Below are 16,604 nucleotides of genomic sequence, written 5' to 3' on the forward strand. Positions count from 1 at the left end.
AAAACAAGCTACGATCTTCTGTTAAGGTTCATGTAATAACCACAGGGCTATCTCAGATCTCTGTACCTACAAAACGTAATACAATCTTATACATAAGTTTATAGAACTAATGTAAGGAAATATCATTCTAATATTTTATATGTTTGTTTATGTTACATATAAAAAACAATAAACAATAAATATTTACGTAAGCTCTTCAACGTTTCCAAGTAGAACATTGTTTTTTAATTCTCTTCCCTTCCAATCTCTACAATACTTCGTATAAACAACATTTAAAAGAAAATTACATCTCTTTCTTAGTAAGAAATTTTATATAAGAAGAAGTAAAAGTATAATAAAGTAAATAAAACACTTTTTATATAAGACAAAAAAAAATAGGTTCATTTTCATTCTTATTTCGTTAACCACAATTGAAAAAAAAAAATACAAATTCGTTCAGAAACTATAAATTCATCAAATTAAATTAAGTAACAAAATGTACGCAAGCAAAACGAGTTTCCAGCACAACGTATAGATTACATGTTAGAATCGACGCGTGCGCCGCAATAGTGTAACTCGATATGCGCCCGCGCATTCCGTATACGGTTGTGGTGGTTAGCAGCGGCCAATCACAAGCGAGACCTCCCGCCCAACTCATTATTGTATTTATGTACATCTATTATCATTTATCACAGATTTATATACGTGATATAAGATTTATGCAAAACATTACCTTGATAACTCTAGTGGAATGCACATGCACGTGTTGGTGCTGTCATCCAACTGACAACTGACCAAACACTTGGTGGAAATCTTTTTTTTTAAAATACTTTAATTCATGCTATGTGATTTTTAATACTCTGTTACCATCGCCAATCTTGGGGACTAAGGTATTATGCCCCCTAGTCCCTGTAGTGACACTGGCTCACTAGCCATTCCAACCGGAACACGACAATCTGTTTGTACAGAGTATTGCTGTAGCTGTCGCGCTGCAAGACGATATTAAGTTGCAGGTCAATTCAGCAATTATGCTATGCGTTTATTTAGGCTGTTTAACTTAGGCTATACTTTACTGATATACTATGTAGTTAAAATGGTGGAAATTAATAACTAATTACTTTTTTGCCGGTTCTTCACGGTAGAATCTACTTTCAGAAGCGGCGGTAGCTTAACATTTAACTCAACACTATAACATGACAAAAGTGATATTATGAGCTTATTCGAATAAAGAATATTTTAATTTTTTTGATATACGTTATAGGATTCAGCTTAATACGCGCGTATACCTCAATTTTAGAGCGAGATACGCACGATAAGACTTGATTGGCATCGTATTTGGTGGGGCTTGGAACAAGCTCGCCTGGATTAATATAAGAGGCACGATGTATTTATTATTTATTCTACCACCACACATCAAGTTTTTTTTCCAGTGATTGAGTCAGTATAAATACAGACAAATTATAATATCTTCGTTCCCATGGTTGCTGGTGTATTATCGATGTTTGAAATGGTTTATGTTTCTTACAGGTGTCAATGGCTACTGTCCGTAATAAGCCGTTGAACTGTCTAAATTAAATTAAATATCAATTGTATGTTTCAAGCATTACATGAGAAAACATACTATGATATTATGTTGTAGATATTTGAATAGGATTTTTAATCTTTGTTGTCTTAAATTTCAATTAAATCTTTTCTTTGATTTTCATGAAATTCTTAGTGGCTTCACGCACAAAACAATTTCCTGGATAACTATATCTCCACTATTATTCTCAGAAATGTAGAAACTTCATAAGGTAAATTATCTTCTCTTCTGTTATTTCACACTTGTACAAGGAAAATTATATCATATTATTTTAGAAAACTGTTACTTACATAATATCTAACGATGTTTATTTTGTAATTTGCTGTTCATGTAAACTTTTTCTCAGACTTTACAAGTTATTTTCAATCAGATAATTTAATAAATATAAGAAGATTGCGTGTTATTTAATATTATATGTCTAACTGTCTCGATGGTCCATTGGTTATCTAATCCACGTGGGAAGCATATTGGCAGAGCCTACTTCGATACCGATAAAACTTTAAGAACAGTCGTATTGGCGATGCTCATAAAGTAATTACCGTGGACGGCTATAGTTTCCTTCCACGAGACCGTCGTAAAAGACGATCCCGTGCGGTAGAAACGTCATGAAGAAGATGGCGTCATCTTAACCCTCCCACAGCCCCGACGCTCGTGAAAAGATAGGGCATAATTGTATGGCCGTGGATGCGAGAACTTAGAATTCCACAGAAAAGATATTGAGAACTTGATCAAATTGGTGTGCGTGAAAAAATAAGTGTTTGATTTACGATGATGCACATCCCAGGATGAGTCAGTAAAATGTTATTTTGTTTATCTATCAAGGAATTATCAGTAGGTTTCTGAAATTTGGTAGTTGCTAGTGTTCACGTACAACTTGATTAACTGACGATATACATATATTAGAGTTAGAAAACCTGACTGAAATGAATCAGAATTCTCTAAAACTATTATACCGGTATATCTTTTAAAATATGCATATCAAAATGTGTTAATCTCTGCTAAAACAGATGTTGTTGTAGCATAGGTGCTTTTTCGTGATTTTTCGTCACCTATGGCAAACCTTAAATGATAACTCGTCGTCCTAGTCGCATTAATATAGAACTTAAAGTGTTCATTTATTCACAAAGTCAATAGCTGTCCCATTACAAAACCAAATTGCCGTAATTCACTATCATACGTATTCGCCTGACAGTAATAGTTTGATGACTGTCATTTATCACTGATTGCGAGTTTTATTCTTTCTTTAAACAATGTGTCATCGAATAATAGGTGTATTTATATTATATATAAACATGATAAACTGTAACGTAATGTTATTTAAAAATGTATCGATAAAGGTCCTATTTTAATTATTTCCTAATAACAATCTGCAAATATAATGGTCTTTTATCAACGCTTTCTTAAATTTCACGTTTACTAATTATGGCCAAAGTACCTTTCAAATTTGAAAGCAATAAAATATATTTACATGTTTTTTTTAAAGTATACGTTTTGCAATTACTATGTGTTTTGTAAAAGGCGATAGCTGAAGGAAAGTAAATTAGTTTCCTGATAAAATACCACAGACCTACTACCTGGAAAAGTGATCTCGTTGTACGGAGTTATTGTACGTCCGTTCCGTTCACCAGACCACGCTTTATAAGTTTTCATTGGAATATATACTTCGCTGTTCAAATGTGACAGTGTTTTTTGATTATCTTAAGAGTGCTTATTACATTGCCGATTCTCAGTCTGTCATTTTTAAACTTGTGGGCGTGTAACTGCGTATGCGTTATATGCACAACTACTATAGTCAAGCCAATCGATATAAAGCTTCGTGATGCTATTACAAAATTTATTGCGTATATTTCTATGGGTTTTCTTTCAATTGTGTAAAAATAAAATGACATATGAATCATAATACATTGATATAATTATAGTATATTGGATATAGACACAGTTAATATATAAAAATTAATTGCGAAGTATTTATTCGGATAATGGTTATGTAATTTTGTAGAAATAACATGAAGTTTGAAGCATAATTTGTGCTTGGTTTTAATAATTTTTTTCCTTATAAATAATATTGGAATACCTTTTTTTTTATCAATATGTTCTAAAGAAATCAATCTGCTCGTTGATCTCGTGTATAGAAATAACTTACAACTCCTTTTTACCAGCTTTCTATTTATACTGAAGTTAGTTTTATCTATAGATTCTTTTAAAAATATATTAATGCGGAATCACGGAACCCTTTAAATTTCCTTGAATATTCATTATTAGAGTGGTCTCAATGAGTTCCCTCCAATCATACAACGGACATGTGCTCCCCAGTTGGCACCGATTTTAACGCGTCTTTTCCAGCAATCTTATTAGGCGTCGCTCCGAACTCCTAGGAGATTGCTTTGATTCACCCAATCACTAAAAAAGGGAATCGCTCAGAAGGCCCTATAATTGGACGGCCAATTATAGGCCTATAGCTATCAAGTCCTTGTTCATCAATATAACGAAGTCCAGTATAAGCTGCTAGCTCTTGCGGAACTCAGAGGAGCACCAGCTGATTAGCGACCTTCAAAATGGTTTACGTTGGTGTCGCTTAGTCAATCTTCTAGTTTATTTGTCCCATAAATGGGTGAAAGCAGCTGATTCCAAGGGGAAGGCATCAGCATCCAGTTTCGACATAACGAATGCCTTTGATCGCGTTTGGCCCAAAAGGTTTCTTTCGAAGCTTCCTGCCTATGGGTTTCCCTGGAAATTATGCAACTGGATTGCCATATTTTTGGTAGATTGAAGCATCAAGGTCGTTGTCGACGGTGCATGCTCTGACATAAAGTTCGTCAATTCTAATGTTCCACGAGGCTGCACCCACTCTGTTTCTACTGCATATCAATGGCTTGTTGCAAATCAGTCTGAAATTGAGTCTTTGTCAAACAAAAACCGGCTCCAATCTGTCTCAGACTGGAGCTGGTTAAGCCTAATAAAAAAAAATCACTATTTACGACAAATGGGAATTGCTGCTACAGCTAGTATCGGAATACTTCGCATTAATGTTTCAGGTCTCATTCTCTCTCTCTCACTCCTCTGTGCGGGAGCTCGCCAGTACCAGCTTCTTCCATTTGACTATATTCAACGTACAGCGGCTCGAATTATCGACAATCAAGCCCTTTCCGAAATGCTTAAACCTTTGGCTTTGCGCACAGATTTTATTATTTATTTATTTTTCAGGGGGAATGTTCCGAGAAATTGTTCGGATTAATCCCGAGTGCTGAATTTCACCGTCGGACATCGCGTCAAAATTCGAAGTTTCATCCGCACCATCTATATATCCGAAAATTCACAACAGCGGGATATTAAGGCATTTTCTGCCTCGCACATCTACTCTGTAGATTCAGCTATTGCCGGTGGTAAGGTCAGCAACGCACCTGTAAGGCTCCCGGTGTTGCAGATCTCCATGTACGGTGGAGTCACTCTCCATCATGTGAACGTCATGCCCGTTTACCACCTATATCGTAAAAAAAGAGCTACTGATCAGATTATCGAACCTCGATATTATAATATTCAAATTGAAATCATTACATCCATAATTTTAAGTAAACAATATGAGAAAATTCACCGATTATATACAATATCTTCCTTTAAGAGCATAGTTTGTCAGCGTGGGAATTTATTTTAGAACACACACATAGGTACTTTCCAATAATACACTTGCATTGTGCAGTGTATCGTACGCACCCCCCAGACAATTAGTTGCTTGTTTTCGTTGCAACGAATAAATTAAATTTTCATTGCGCGTTCATAACGTAGGATTTATAAAAATACATTTATTTATGAGTAATGTATTAGCTATAAGGTTGTCACTCGCAAACACAATTATAAATTATTTGTTAGCATAGGGTGCGGTCAGAGTGCATTACGATGCCTCATATACATTATGATTTTTATTGATTCTACTGCTCTCCTCTAACTAAATTATTATTTTCTGGATATTTTAAGGTTGGTAGGTATAACGAATTAGGGCGTTAAGACACATTAAATAATCACTTACTTAAATTTTATAAATAAAAATAATGGAGGTAAATATTAATCAGTTTTTTTTTAATTAACTAAAGACATAAATCTTCTTGGTTAAACAAGTCAATTAAAATTATTTTATATTACAAAAAAATCAGGGGGGCGGCCCGCTGACGGTATCTGGTCATGAAAGGTACTAACTAAGTATAGCATCAGTATAAAATGGAATGTATATCAACCGTTTTTGCTTAGCACTATGCACTATTTTAATTAAGCATTTAAATAATTAGGAATTAAGCAGACGAACTAAACGACATGAGTTTGGGTATGAGTTGGCGTTTGTTTTAAATTTCGTATTAAGAGAAAAAAATAAGCAGGATAGTGCAAAAATTACATTACATTCAGGTTCATTCGGGTATTCACTATGTTCATCCTTATAATTTTGTACTTTTAATTCGACATTAGGGGAAAATAGTTACCCTTCGTACACTTTTCAGATTTTATTTTTTTACGATGTGATTAATTGTCGTATTTACCTAGTTTATGTGCTTAAGTATAACAAATATATTATAGTTTGTTACAAAAAAGTCCAAAATTCTTATGACAAAAGGTTAAAGGGTTATAGGCTTTTTTCTACAGAAAATAATTGTACGAATGTACCCCACGTATTGGTATGGTAGGGGTACGTTCGTACAGTAAATGCGGTAAATACGTACGCCATGGGGTAGATTCATACAGGGTAATTAAAAAGCCAATTAAAATCGTTCAATTTTTATTAATTATTACAAAAATATTTATTTATCAAAGAACTAACTTAATAATATGTGACTTGACTAATAGTCGATAAATCTTGAAAAGTAAAAATTAACAATTGCATCCCACGACACTCGCGCCCCACCCTTATGCTAACTTGTCTATGTGTGCGTAGACGATTCGCGAAATTATAAGACTCGGCTCGAAATAAAAACTGACGTGCTCCCACCTTGAGATCTGGGGAGGGACTGAAAATTTATTGACAGCGATGTCGAATAATAAGTCAAAACCGTCAAATGATTTTCTCCATACTAAAAAGTATGGACGACGAATGCCAAAAAGTAAGCAATATTTAAATAAAAAATACTATAATATTATGTGATATAATAGAAATTTAACACGGTGAACTTATTATTTACACTTTTGTGTCCCCATTTAACCAAAAATACATGTATAAACTAGCAGCTAAATAGCTTAAAAAACGTTAATAGAAAAGGTCGATTTCAGTGTTTGGAGTGATGTTGACGATGAATTTACTGAGTTATTTATACAAATTTTATAAATATCATGCGGTGAAACTTGAGATCTATCTATTAAGATACTGAATGTTTTTTTTCATCCATAATCAATGCTCCAGTTTTAAGATATTTCGAAAACAGTAAGCGCTATTTAGGCGTTCCGCAAGGACTGTCCTCTTAATAATAAAAGTTTAAATTAAGAAATGCTTATAAAATTTTCGGTATATTTGCGGTTTTTTTTTATATCGGATAAAAAATATCAAACCAATAGTAGGTTACTTGAACGTTATAAATTACACCAATCAATAGTTTGAAGTCGTCCTCGCCTTTGAATATTTCACGTCTCGAGAATCGTAGTTGATCAAATTCACGCGTTACTTTGTCGACCTACCTGTTTTTTTTTTTCATTTTTACATTTCACAATAAATATATTTTTTGTTCCCTCCCCACTTACATTAAAACCAATATTATATATTATCAATTAGATAGCTTCTTGACAAAATACTAAAACATTGTGTAACCGTTAAGTCATTTGTCAGGTATATTTCAATGGTAAAATTATGTCATTTAATAAAAATACACCTTTAATGTAAAATATTTGATTTATAAATAAATATAAGTATATAACATCAGATTGGGTATCAAACTGTACACAAAATTAAATGTTTGTGTTGTAGTATGTTAAGTAGTATCTATGAGGGTATTTTTTAAGATCTGAAATGGAATTGCCTATCTCGCTGCTATACTATATATAGAAGGGTTGAAATATATAGTTTTATGATGTTTTTTTTCCTCCGCCAAAAGACTAATAGAAAGCCGCTTATTGTTACTCAAACGAAAATATTAAGTCGATTAAGATCCGCATATATTATTCCATTGATAAAAATGTTAATTTCATGTCATATTCGTCGTTGCTATAAAAAACATATATAAAATAATTTAAATATAGAAATATATTTTAAAAGTAAATAAAGTATGAGCAGGAATGTCTGGAATGGAATTAAATATAGAAAGAAAATGCGAGTTCAAAGAAAACTAATTTCACATAATTTTCATATTAAAACAGACAAGAAAATACATCGTACAATGTGTGTGTCATTATTCATCAAACAACACTATATAATAGCTGTATTTAATGTGTCGTCTTTCGTATTCATTTTTAAACTAAGGGGTTAAAATTAATATAAACATGTGTGTTTTACACTTTTTAATTATTAGTTCGACGATGTTAATTGTATGTTTAATATGTACCTGTTAAGTGAAAGGTTCTTTGGTCTTTGACATATTTCATGTTTTCAAAAAAATCCTGAGCGATCGATAAATTACTGAAAAAGATATACACGAACTATACTTATAGACGAATTAAGAACATCTTCGATTTTTAAAGTCGATTATCAATTTTTTTGTTTGTATATATAAAAATAAAGGAGACTTGTTTCTCCAATATTCTCAAATAAAATCGGAAACAACAAAGTTATTAACAATTATATAAATAAGACTAATATAATCAGCATTATGCTCCTCACTTAATATCGGATTGCGGAAAAAGTTATTTCGTACTTTATATGTAAATTTAAGATATTTTTTATCCTTCTCTATATCAATTTGATTATAATATGTGCCATTTTGTAGGCAGTGAATTAATTCCATTGTTGTAGAAAATTTGGGAATAAATAACTGCTACAATTAGTTTTGATAGTCCTCTTTTGATGTTAACCTTACTACGAATAGCATTCTGAAAAGCCCAAGCTATATCTGTGGAGCTTGATTCATTATCTGTCGTAGTCCATTCATTGTTTTGTATGTCGTAGCTAGTTTTCATCACCAGTAATCTTTTTTTAAAAAATGGTTCGGTTTCATTATGTTTCAATAGGTAATCGCAAATGGTTACACGATCCATTAGGTTTCTTTCAGTGACCTCGTGTGTCACCGATATATTGAACCTTTTTGTGTATCCAGACTTTTTCAAGTGGGTCAAAAATATTTTGTGGTCAACCCTAGACTATTCTACTACAGTAAAACCTCGTTAAATCAAACCTCGATAAGTTGAAAACCTCAAAATCTCGAAAAAATCTTCTGTTCCCTTCCCTCCAAACAACAAATTGCTCGAAATCTCAACCCTCTATTAGTCGAAATAATCAGTAAGTCCCTCCAAACCATTTTGGTACATATTTTCCCTCCATAACTCGAAAAATTAAATTTTACCTCTATATCTCGAATATAGAAATGTTTTATTTTAAAACCTTTACAACACCATTATTTGATTTATTACCTCTTTAGTTCGAAAAAAAAAATAAGTTACCGACTTTAAGAATTCGCCGACAGTGTACACAATTGTTTTTAGGAACCAATTTAGAGAAGTATACAATGAACAAAATAACCATGAATTTATGACTAACTTTAAAACGTGTTTGCTTGCTTGGTGTCAGGTGTTGCATTTTATTAGTTTTGAATTTCATTTGAATTTTAGCGAAGCACAAGTCATTTGCAGTGAATATTGTCAGAATTACTTTGAATGAATGAATTATCTAAAGCAAAAAAAAAATTACCGACTTTTATTAATGTCATATTTTTGTATTTTAAGGATGTTTTGAAATATTGTTGATTATATACAAATAATAAATAATAATATGTGGCACCTCTACAACTTTAATTTTTATTTATTTTACCTCTCTAACTCAAAATTTATAAGAATGAATCTCAACCTCTTTATGTCGAATCAAAATCTGCCTAAGGCGAAATTCTCTATAAGTCGAAAACTGTATAAATCGAATTTTTTGGCGTCTCCCTTGATGTTCGACTTATAGAGGTTCTACTGTATGTCGTAACTACTAAAATGATAATTTTGCTCCACTTTATCAAAAATTACATCGACTTTATCTGCAAGAGGTCCGCCAAAGTTAACTTGATCTTTGACATCAAAATTCCCGGACTGAAAACGCTTAAACCAATTTTGACTCTCTAACGAACTAATATATCTCTAACTCTAACGAATACTGCGTTAAGTCCATTAATGTCACAATAATTTTCTTTCGCGCCTGAAATCGCGTTTTTCTTTTTTTGTAATAAAACTTCAAAATGTGTCGAAATTCTTCGTTAGATTCACAAATTTTTGGAGACAGTTACACAATAGAAAAATTGAGGGAAGTTTTTACGTTTTATTTGATTGTTTTTAAAAATGGTATTATATAAAACAGCCAGATACAAACATTGCAACCAATAATGCATATTGATCTACGGAATTTTAATCGTCAATATTTCAACTCCACCTCAACCGTTTCGAAATGAAGTTGTTCTTTTAAAATAAACCAGATCCTCAATGAGGTTAGTACTCACAATTATTCTTTTTAATCAGTCCTGCTTTGGAAATCCAGCGCATTCTTGAAAGATACTCGGTGTTAACCAAGGTTACAGAGGTCTCATATAATATATCAACTAATACATTTATATGAATGATAATCTTCTCAAGTCTTTTGTCCGTAGCTAAATACCTAATACTTCGATAGAATTTAATTATATGTAGTTACGTTTTATTGAGACTGCTGTATAAAGTTGTACTGTTGTTAGCTTTACATGAAATTTAGGAAACGATTAATTATGACTGAAAATATGTACAGGAAGAATCTTTATCGAAAAATTCCGAAAACGAATATAAGCATTTAACCGTGTGACGTGATGGAAATAAAGTAAAAAATACCTATTGATACAAAATGTAGGTTAGGAAAAAAACTGCAAAAAGTTAAAGAGTTTGTACGGTTGAATGCGATCACAGGAAATACCAGTCTGATTTTTATTTTTTTTAAGCACCTCTTCCAATAAGTTATAACTAATAACTACATTATAACATAAGGCTTCGACACAGAGAAACGTCAAGCAATATGACAAAACATCTAATCTAATAAATCTAAATTAAAATGTATTTTATGTTTATATTAATCTCAAATCCTCAATCCATATTGTATTTCTCATAACATCCCAGTAATATATATCCAAATGCATAGTTCTACGATCGTACTTAACTGCTACTAGCGATCAATTCAATATTATCTTAGTTATTACGAAACACTTGACCAGCACGTGGTCGAAACTTAGACTACTATCATATCTGGCACTTGTAATATGTAAGTAGTAAATGAGTACTTGAGGTAACGTCGGTCCATTCAAGTAATAAATACTTGGAAATTATACATGATAGAGAGCGCCTTGGTGCTCATTTTAGCAATAACGGATTTATGTGAAAAGAGATTGTGATCTAAAATATTATTATTTCTGAGAATTGCTGAGTGTTCTGCCAGTATTTCTTTTTCTGCCAGTATTTTCATACAATTTACATTTTGAAACATTAACAAACTGTAAATATCGTACTGTGTTATAAGGTTTCATTTAGAAGAATGTCTAGGGGACTTATTCCAATACGCTGCTCCAACATGAGTTAGTTGACTTAGCATTTTCTCACCTGAAACATGCAGATTTCTTCACAATAATTACCTTTACCGAGCAATCATCGGTTCAGATGTACATGTTTCAACCATAACACTATATCGACTTGTTAAAGTTAAGTTAAAAACTTAGTTAAAGATGTATTTAATAAAGATAACATTACATTAATTCGTGTATTTCCGACAATACAGAGTATCTTCTGGCATTAAGTCCATAATTTGGTGAATAAAGTTTTGCAGTTAATAATAAATAACATTCTTGTTGCCGGAAGCCAAAAGATGGGTACGAATCAAACAGAATTCAGTATCAGATCACAGACACCAGCACAATTACAGCAATAGGTGGATAATTGGCTTAATGTTATGTTCTAATCTCGAGTAAGATCAACCGACAAAGGCATGCGGGTGGCGCCGGCGCACCTCGCTCTTGATTTCACTTAGCATTGGAACAAGTAAAGCTACTGAAATGTAAACGGGATCCATTCAACGCTGGTGGCTAAACACTTAAAAATAAAATAATCCCATCCGAAAAATAAACGAACGTGTGTCATTGATCTTATTTTATATGTAATCCGTTATATCGTCTTTACATATAATTAACGTATTATTTGAAAAAATCATGATTTATCGTTATATAAATATCCGTCAGAAGGCTCTTCTGTCTATCAATATGAACATTGTTGCCTTTGTAAAATAATGTCCATATGTATTTGTAATCTAATTACCTACCTAGTAATAATTATGCACTTTTGTAATAAAATATATAAAACAATATAGAAATCTTTAAGTACAAATTATGTTAAATTTACATTGCATTTGATTTTTTATAAGCCTATTGTTCCAAGGAAAAGTAAGACTGACTGATAAAAAAACTTAAGTACATATAATGATAACGCAAAATGATGCTTCTCGTTTTTGATATAATACGCTTTGGTAAATTTTAATGCTATCCGTATATCTTCGGAACACTAATGGCATCCCTAATAAGACACGCTTTTCATATAAAATGGCACAATTATGACCCTTTGATGAAAGGTATTTCATTTTATTTACAAAGCAAGAGCAATTAAATAGAAGATATTAATTTATTTTACGTTTGTTTTCAGTGAAGTCTAAAAATAATAATCGCAATGTCCCAATAAAAGTAGTTACTAAGTATATATTATAAACAAATAAAATTACTTTTTATTGTTAACACCAATAAACACATACATAAACAACATTCGAGAAAGATGCACAAGACGCGACATTATCGCTAAAACAACGATCTCTCATAAGCAACTTAAAAGATAAGATACAGAGGTAAAAAATATAATAAAACTACAGATTTTTTTCAATAAGTCTAAAATGAGTTATACTAAGCAGGTCAGTAGCGTTTATATGTTATCAATTTTAAAAAAAGATTCTGATCTTCCACTTAATATTAACGCTTAACTAACTTTAACAGTGGATTTTTTCAGAGGGTTAAATAAGAGATTAATGTTTTTAGGGAAGGATGTCAGCAATATAGATTTAATAAGACTAAGTGTAATCTAGCGACCCGTTCGTTAGTTTTACATAGCACGACCACTGCAGGGTTAAGCATTTATTACACATCTATATATGTATATCACACCTTTCATAACGTCAGACTGTGCGCGAACCGTGAAGAGGTTTCATGGGTCAGTGCGTATAGTGTTCAATGCGCGAGAGAGTGCCTCGGCTGATAGGTTGAAACGGCCTTTACGTGCGTCCGCATTTTATACTGTAAAGCTTTTTTCCTGTTATTTTTTATTTGCGTGATTAGATACATATCTACATGTGTACCGAGTATGCTGTTACTTGCTTGTGTATGTAGTGTGATTTCAGGTTGCAACTTTTAATAAAATTATCCTTTTAGAAATATATGGGTCAAAGATGAAATGGCCTAAACAACTAAAATTTTAATAAAGTTGAATTTGATTGAATAGAAAACAGTAAATTACCATCGTTTTTGGTTCGTCATGAACGAATGCTGTGGTTCTTGCTTACATTTTTGTGTTTTGTTTATATTTATTTACTGAATATAATAAGAACTGGTCAGGGACTAAATTTAAATCAAACTAACTGAGATGCTTTTTGAGCATATGTTTTAAATTAATTAATAGCAATTATACCTTGAAACAATGATTAGATTAGTTATAGAGGTGGCCCTCTGCTTAAAACGCTGTCTGAAACAGTATCAATCGTCTTTGAAAGACGTTTAAGCCTATAAGTAGTTATTATTAATTATATTGTTAACTACAAGCAGAAAATCATTTACAAGCGAACATGATAAACGAAACACAAAACAAAAATATGACGTTTTTGAATCACCGCACCCCTGTATTTTTATACGAAGCATATTTCTGTTCATATTTATTTTATGTTAATATATTTTTGTTACTAGTGCTTTCCTTAACTCACGTCCAGCTGTTCGTTTTAATTGACACACAAACTTTAAAATTACATTCAGTTAAAATAAACTAAACCTATATTTGGTTATATTTATAACATAAAAGGCACTAGTTTCGTATGTATTGATAAAGTAAATTGTAAAAACTAAAAAACAAAACAAGTATATTGAGTGCGGTGATGCGTCAGGTCAAGACATCTCTATGCGAGTGGTATGTGACATTATCAATTAATTTTCGTTACGCAAAGAAATGCTTGGAAGGGAGAACATTCGAGTATAATTAGAGTAAATATTTTATTGCTTATGCTAGTAAGTAATTAAATCACCCAAAATATCGTAATGTAACACAGCCTGAAATAGAGCCACAGCTGGGCTAAAGTCTTCTCACCTTTTAAAGTAGAGTTTCGAGTTCATTATACACCGTGCTGCTCCAATTTGAGTTGGTTTATATACCTGTTGCAGATTTTCATCCGACGCGTGCAGATTCTTCACGATGTACTACTACTACTACTACTTACCTTACTTACTACCTTTACTTCGAGTACGAAATGATTTATAAGCACACATTAAGCACATGAAATTTTAGTGATACTTGTCCAGGTTTCAAACCATCAGTTAAGTCAAACGTGGTCTAACCACTGTTCCATCACGAACTAAAAGTACCTTTGGGTTTTGTTATTATCCACGTTCCTTAATTTAACTATTGGAAGTTACAATTTGGTAGTGTTACGAGATGATGGTATGTGCGCGAACTGATTTGACAAGAGTTAGGAAACGCTGCCAACCCTCTGAATATAGTTAATTAAATCATACATGTCCCATAATCCTCATAAAAATATATATATATGGTTTCCTTAATTAATGTTTCATTTAAATATATATTTTCAGATATATATTATTTTGTAATTTTATTATAATTTAACCTTTCGTTTTTGTTGTTTATTAATTTCTACTCTCGTATTTAGTTGTTAATTTTAATTAAATCCTTATTGCATGTGGTGTTCATTTTTAACAAGTTTGAAACTGTCATAGATATATAAGTTGTTGGTTAATCTAATATACGAAAAAAAAAGATATTCAGACCATTTTCCACGGTGATGGTTCGTCCATATCTGGTTGCTCATTTACGGGATATTTACTCGTATTACACTTGATATCCCAGGCTAGAGATACTTCAATTTTTAGATTGCTTGACGCCATTAAATCATTAATTAAATTTTCATAAAATTTTAGTAATCTTACATCAAGCAACCTTTAGACCCTTTTAACGATTAAATAGAGGCGGAGAAAAGCGAAATATGTAGCGTTAACATGTTTTAATTACTTTAAAATTATTATGCAAATTACAATGCTTTGGGGACTAATTTGGTTATAAATCATAGGTGTCAGGTTTAGACCCAAAAAGTTTAGGTATACCTGGGCATAATAAATATTAAAATGTTTTATTAAAGAAAAATATATTTTATACCATTCAATTTTAAATGAGTGTTATTTAAAATGATATGACTTTCGACGGAACAATCATCGCTTAAAAACAATAGCTCGTGTATATAGAATTTTTAAACATAACAGTTATTTGCTATGGAGATCTGAAGGTTATTAAAATCTGAACTCGATCGGATCGGAAATCGATGTAACCTTAAGGCGAATTATCCTAATAAATTAAAAAGGTACCTGCTAATGTGATCGTGGAATGTGAAATTTTGTATCTACATGTTTTTCAAGAGGTGTCCTTTTCTCAGCTTTTGGGAATTTACAGGCTATTGTTTGCCATAAATTGCAAAGGAATGATAATAACACAACATTTGAAAATAGGAACCAATATTTGTCGTACCCTTATGAATCTTTAAATATTTTTTATGAATTATGTCATAATGTATTTGAGAAAACAAATATATTGATTAAATAAACAAAATAACATGTACAAGCGAACCATGATTAAAAATCATAAGAAAATATTAAAGTAAATAGCTCCCTTTTATATAAATGCAGTATTTATTAAATTACATCTCATTACTACAAGAAAAGCTCACCGGTAATTGATTGACTACCTGCTCATCGCGTAGGTGGCGTGGGCCGGTTGCCATGGTGACGCCCACGCGGCACCCTCGCCCCGCTCAGCATTGACCCGGGAGACCTTGACCTCACAGCTGACAGACGCGTGCCGCCGGCCGCGCGCACGGAACGTATGAAACTTATTCCGCGGTATTTTCGATCGCCTAATTCTGGACGCTCTTTCGTTCTTTTTTTAAATTACATTAAACTGTTGCTGTACTAATAAAATACTTTTTAAAGGCTTGACGTTGTTTCATTTTATTTTTGATTATGGTTATCTATGATTTAAGAGACACTTTTCAAAAATTATAGATACGAATAAAGAAAAAAAACAACCTTAATAAAGTACGTAGGTAGTTTCGTAGGCGGTAGCGTGAAAATGTAATAAATTACGATTAAAAGTACTACGGAGGTAGCTGAAAAACATAGCTAATTTTTTTGGGGATTAACTTAGGCATGGTAAAAGTATATAGAACGTACGATATTATACTGCGCAATGTCATAGTCCGATTGTACGGGAAACCGCCACGACCAGAAAGAGTCCAGGTGCCAGCTATTAAAAGTATTTGCTTTAAAGTTGAAGATAATAAGTCTAGAGCTAATGACTACTGTTAAATATTAATGTAACACGATACCCGCAAAGTTATAATATTATGTATTACGGTGCATAGTAACGTGCTCGTTGCGACTGTCAAAGTCAAGTCAAAAATCTTAATTCAATATAGAAGCGTTACTTGCTCAATTATTGTCAAAATATACCACCGGTTCGGAAATAAAGTCCTCGGACCTTAGAAGAACCGGAGAAAAAATCTTTGAGAGAGAGTTCTTGTTAAATGAAATTTTAGTTACAGTTTGAATTTCCCAAATTAAAAGCA

At 32.1% G+C, this 16,604-nt stretch overlaps 1 protein-coding gene across 6 annotated transcripts in view; it reads right to left on the reverse strand.

Annotated features, from left to right (window-relative positions):
- The window catches only part of LOC113401431 (myocyte-specific enhancer factor 2), a 127,118-nt gene extending 111,271 nt beyond the window's left edge, over positions 1 to 15,847 (reverse strand). For 2 of the 6 annotated variants that reach the window (XM_064220129.1, XM_064220189.1), the window contains exon 1: positions 15,726 to 15,842. In XM_064220129.1, coding sequence (XP_064076199.1) covers positions 15,726 to 15,761 — 36 coding nt within the window. In that variant the 5' untranslated portion in view covers positions 15,762 to 15,842. Of the gene's footprint in view, positions 1 to 15,725 lie in introns of all 6 variants that reach the window. The other 4 variants (XM_064220102.1, XM_064220062.1, XM_064220165.1 and 1 more) reach the window with 4 other exon arrangements.
- Positions 15,848 to 16,604: the final 757 nt, after the last annotated feature.

This window comes from Vanessa tameamea, chromosome 2 (assembly GCF_037043105.1).
Source record: "Vanessa tameamea isolate UH-Manoa-2023 chromosome 2, ilVanTame1 primary haplotype, whole genome shotgun sequence".
Lineage (NCBI taxonomy): Eukaryota > Metazoa > Arthropoda > Insecta > Lepidoptera > Nymphalidae > Vanessa > Vanessa tameamea.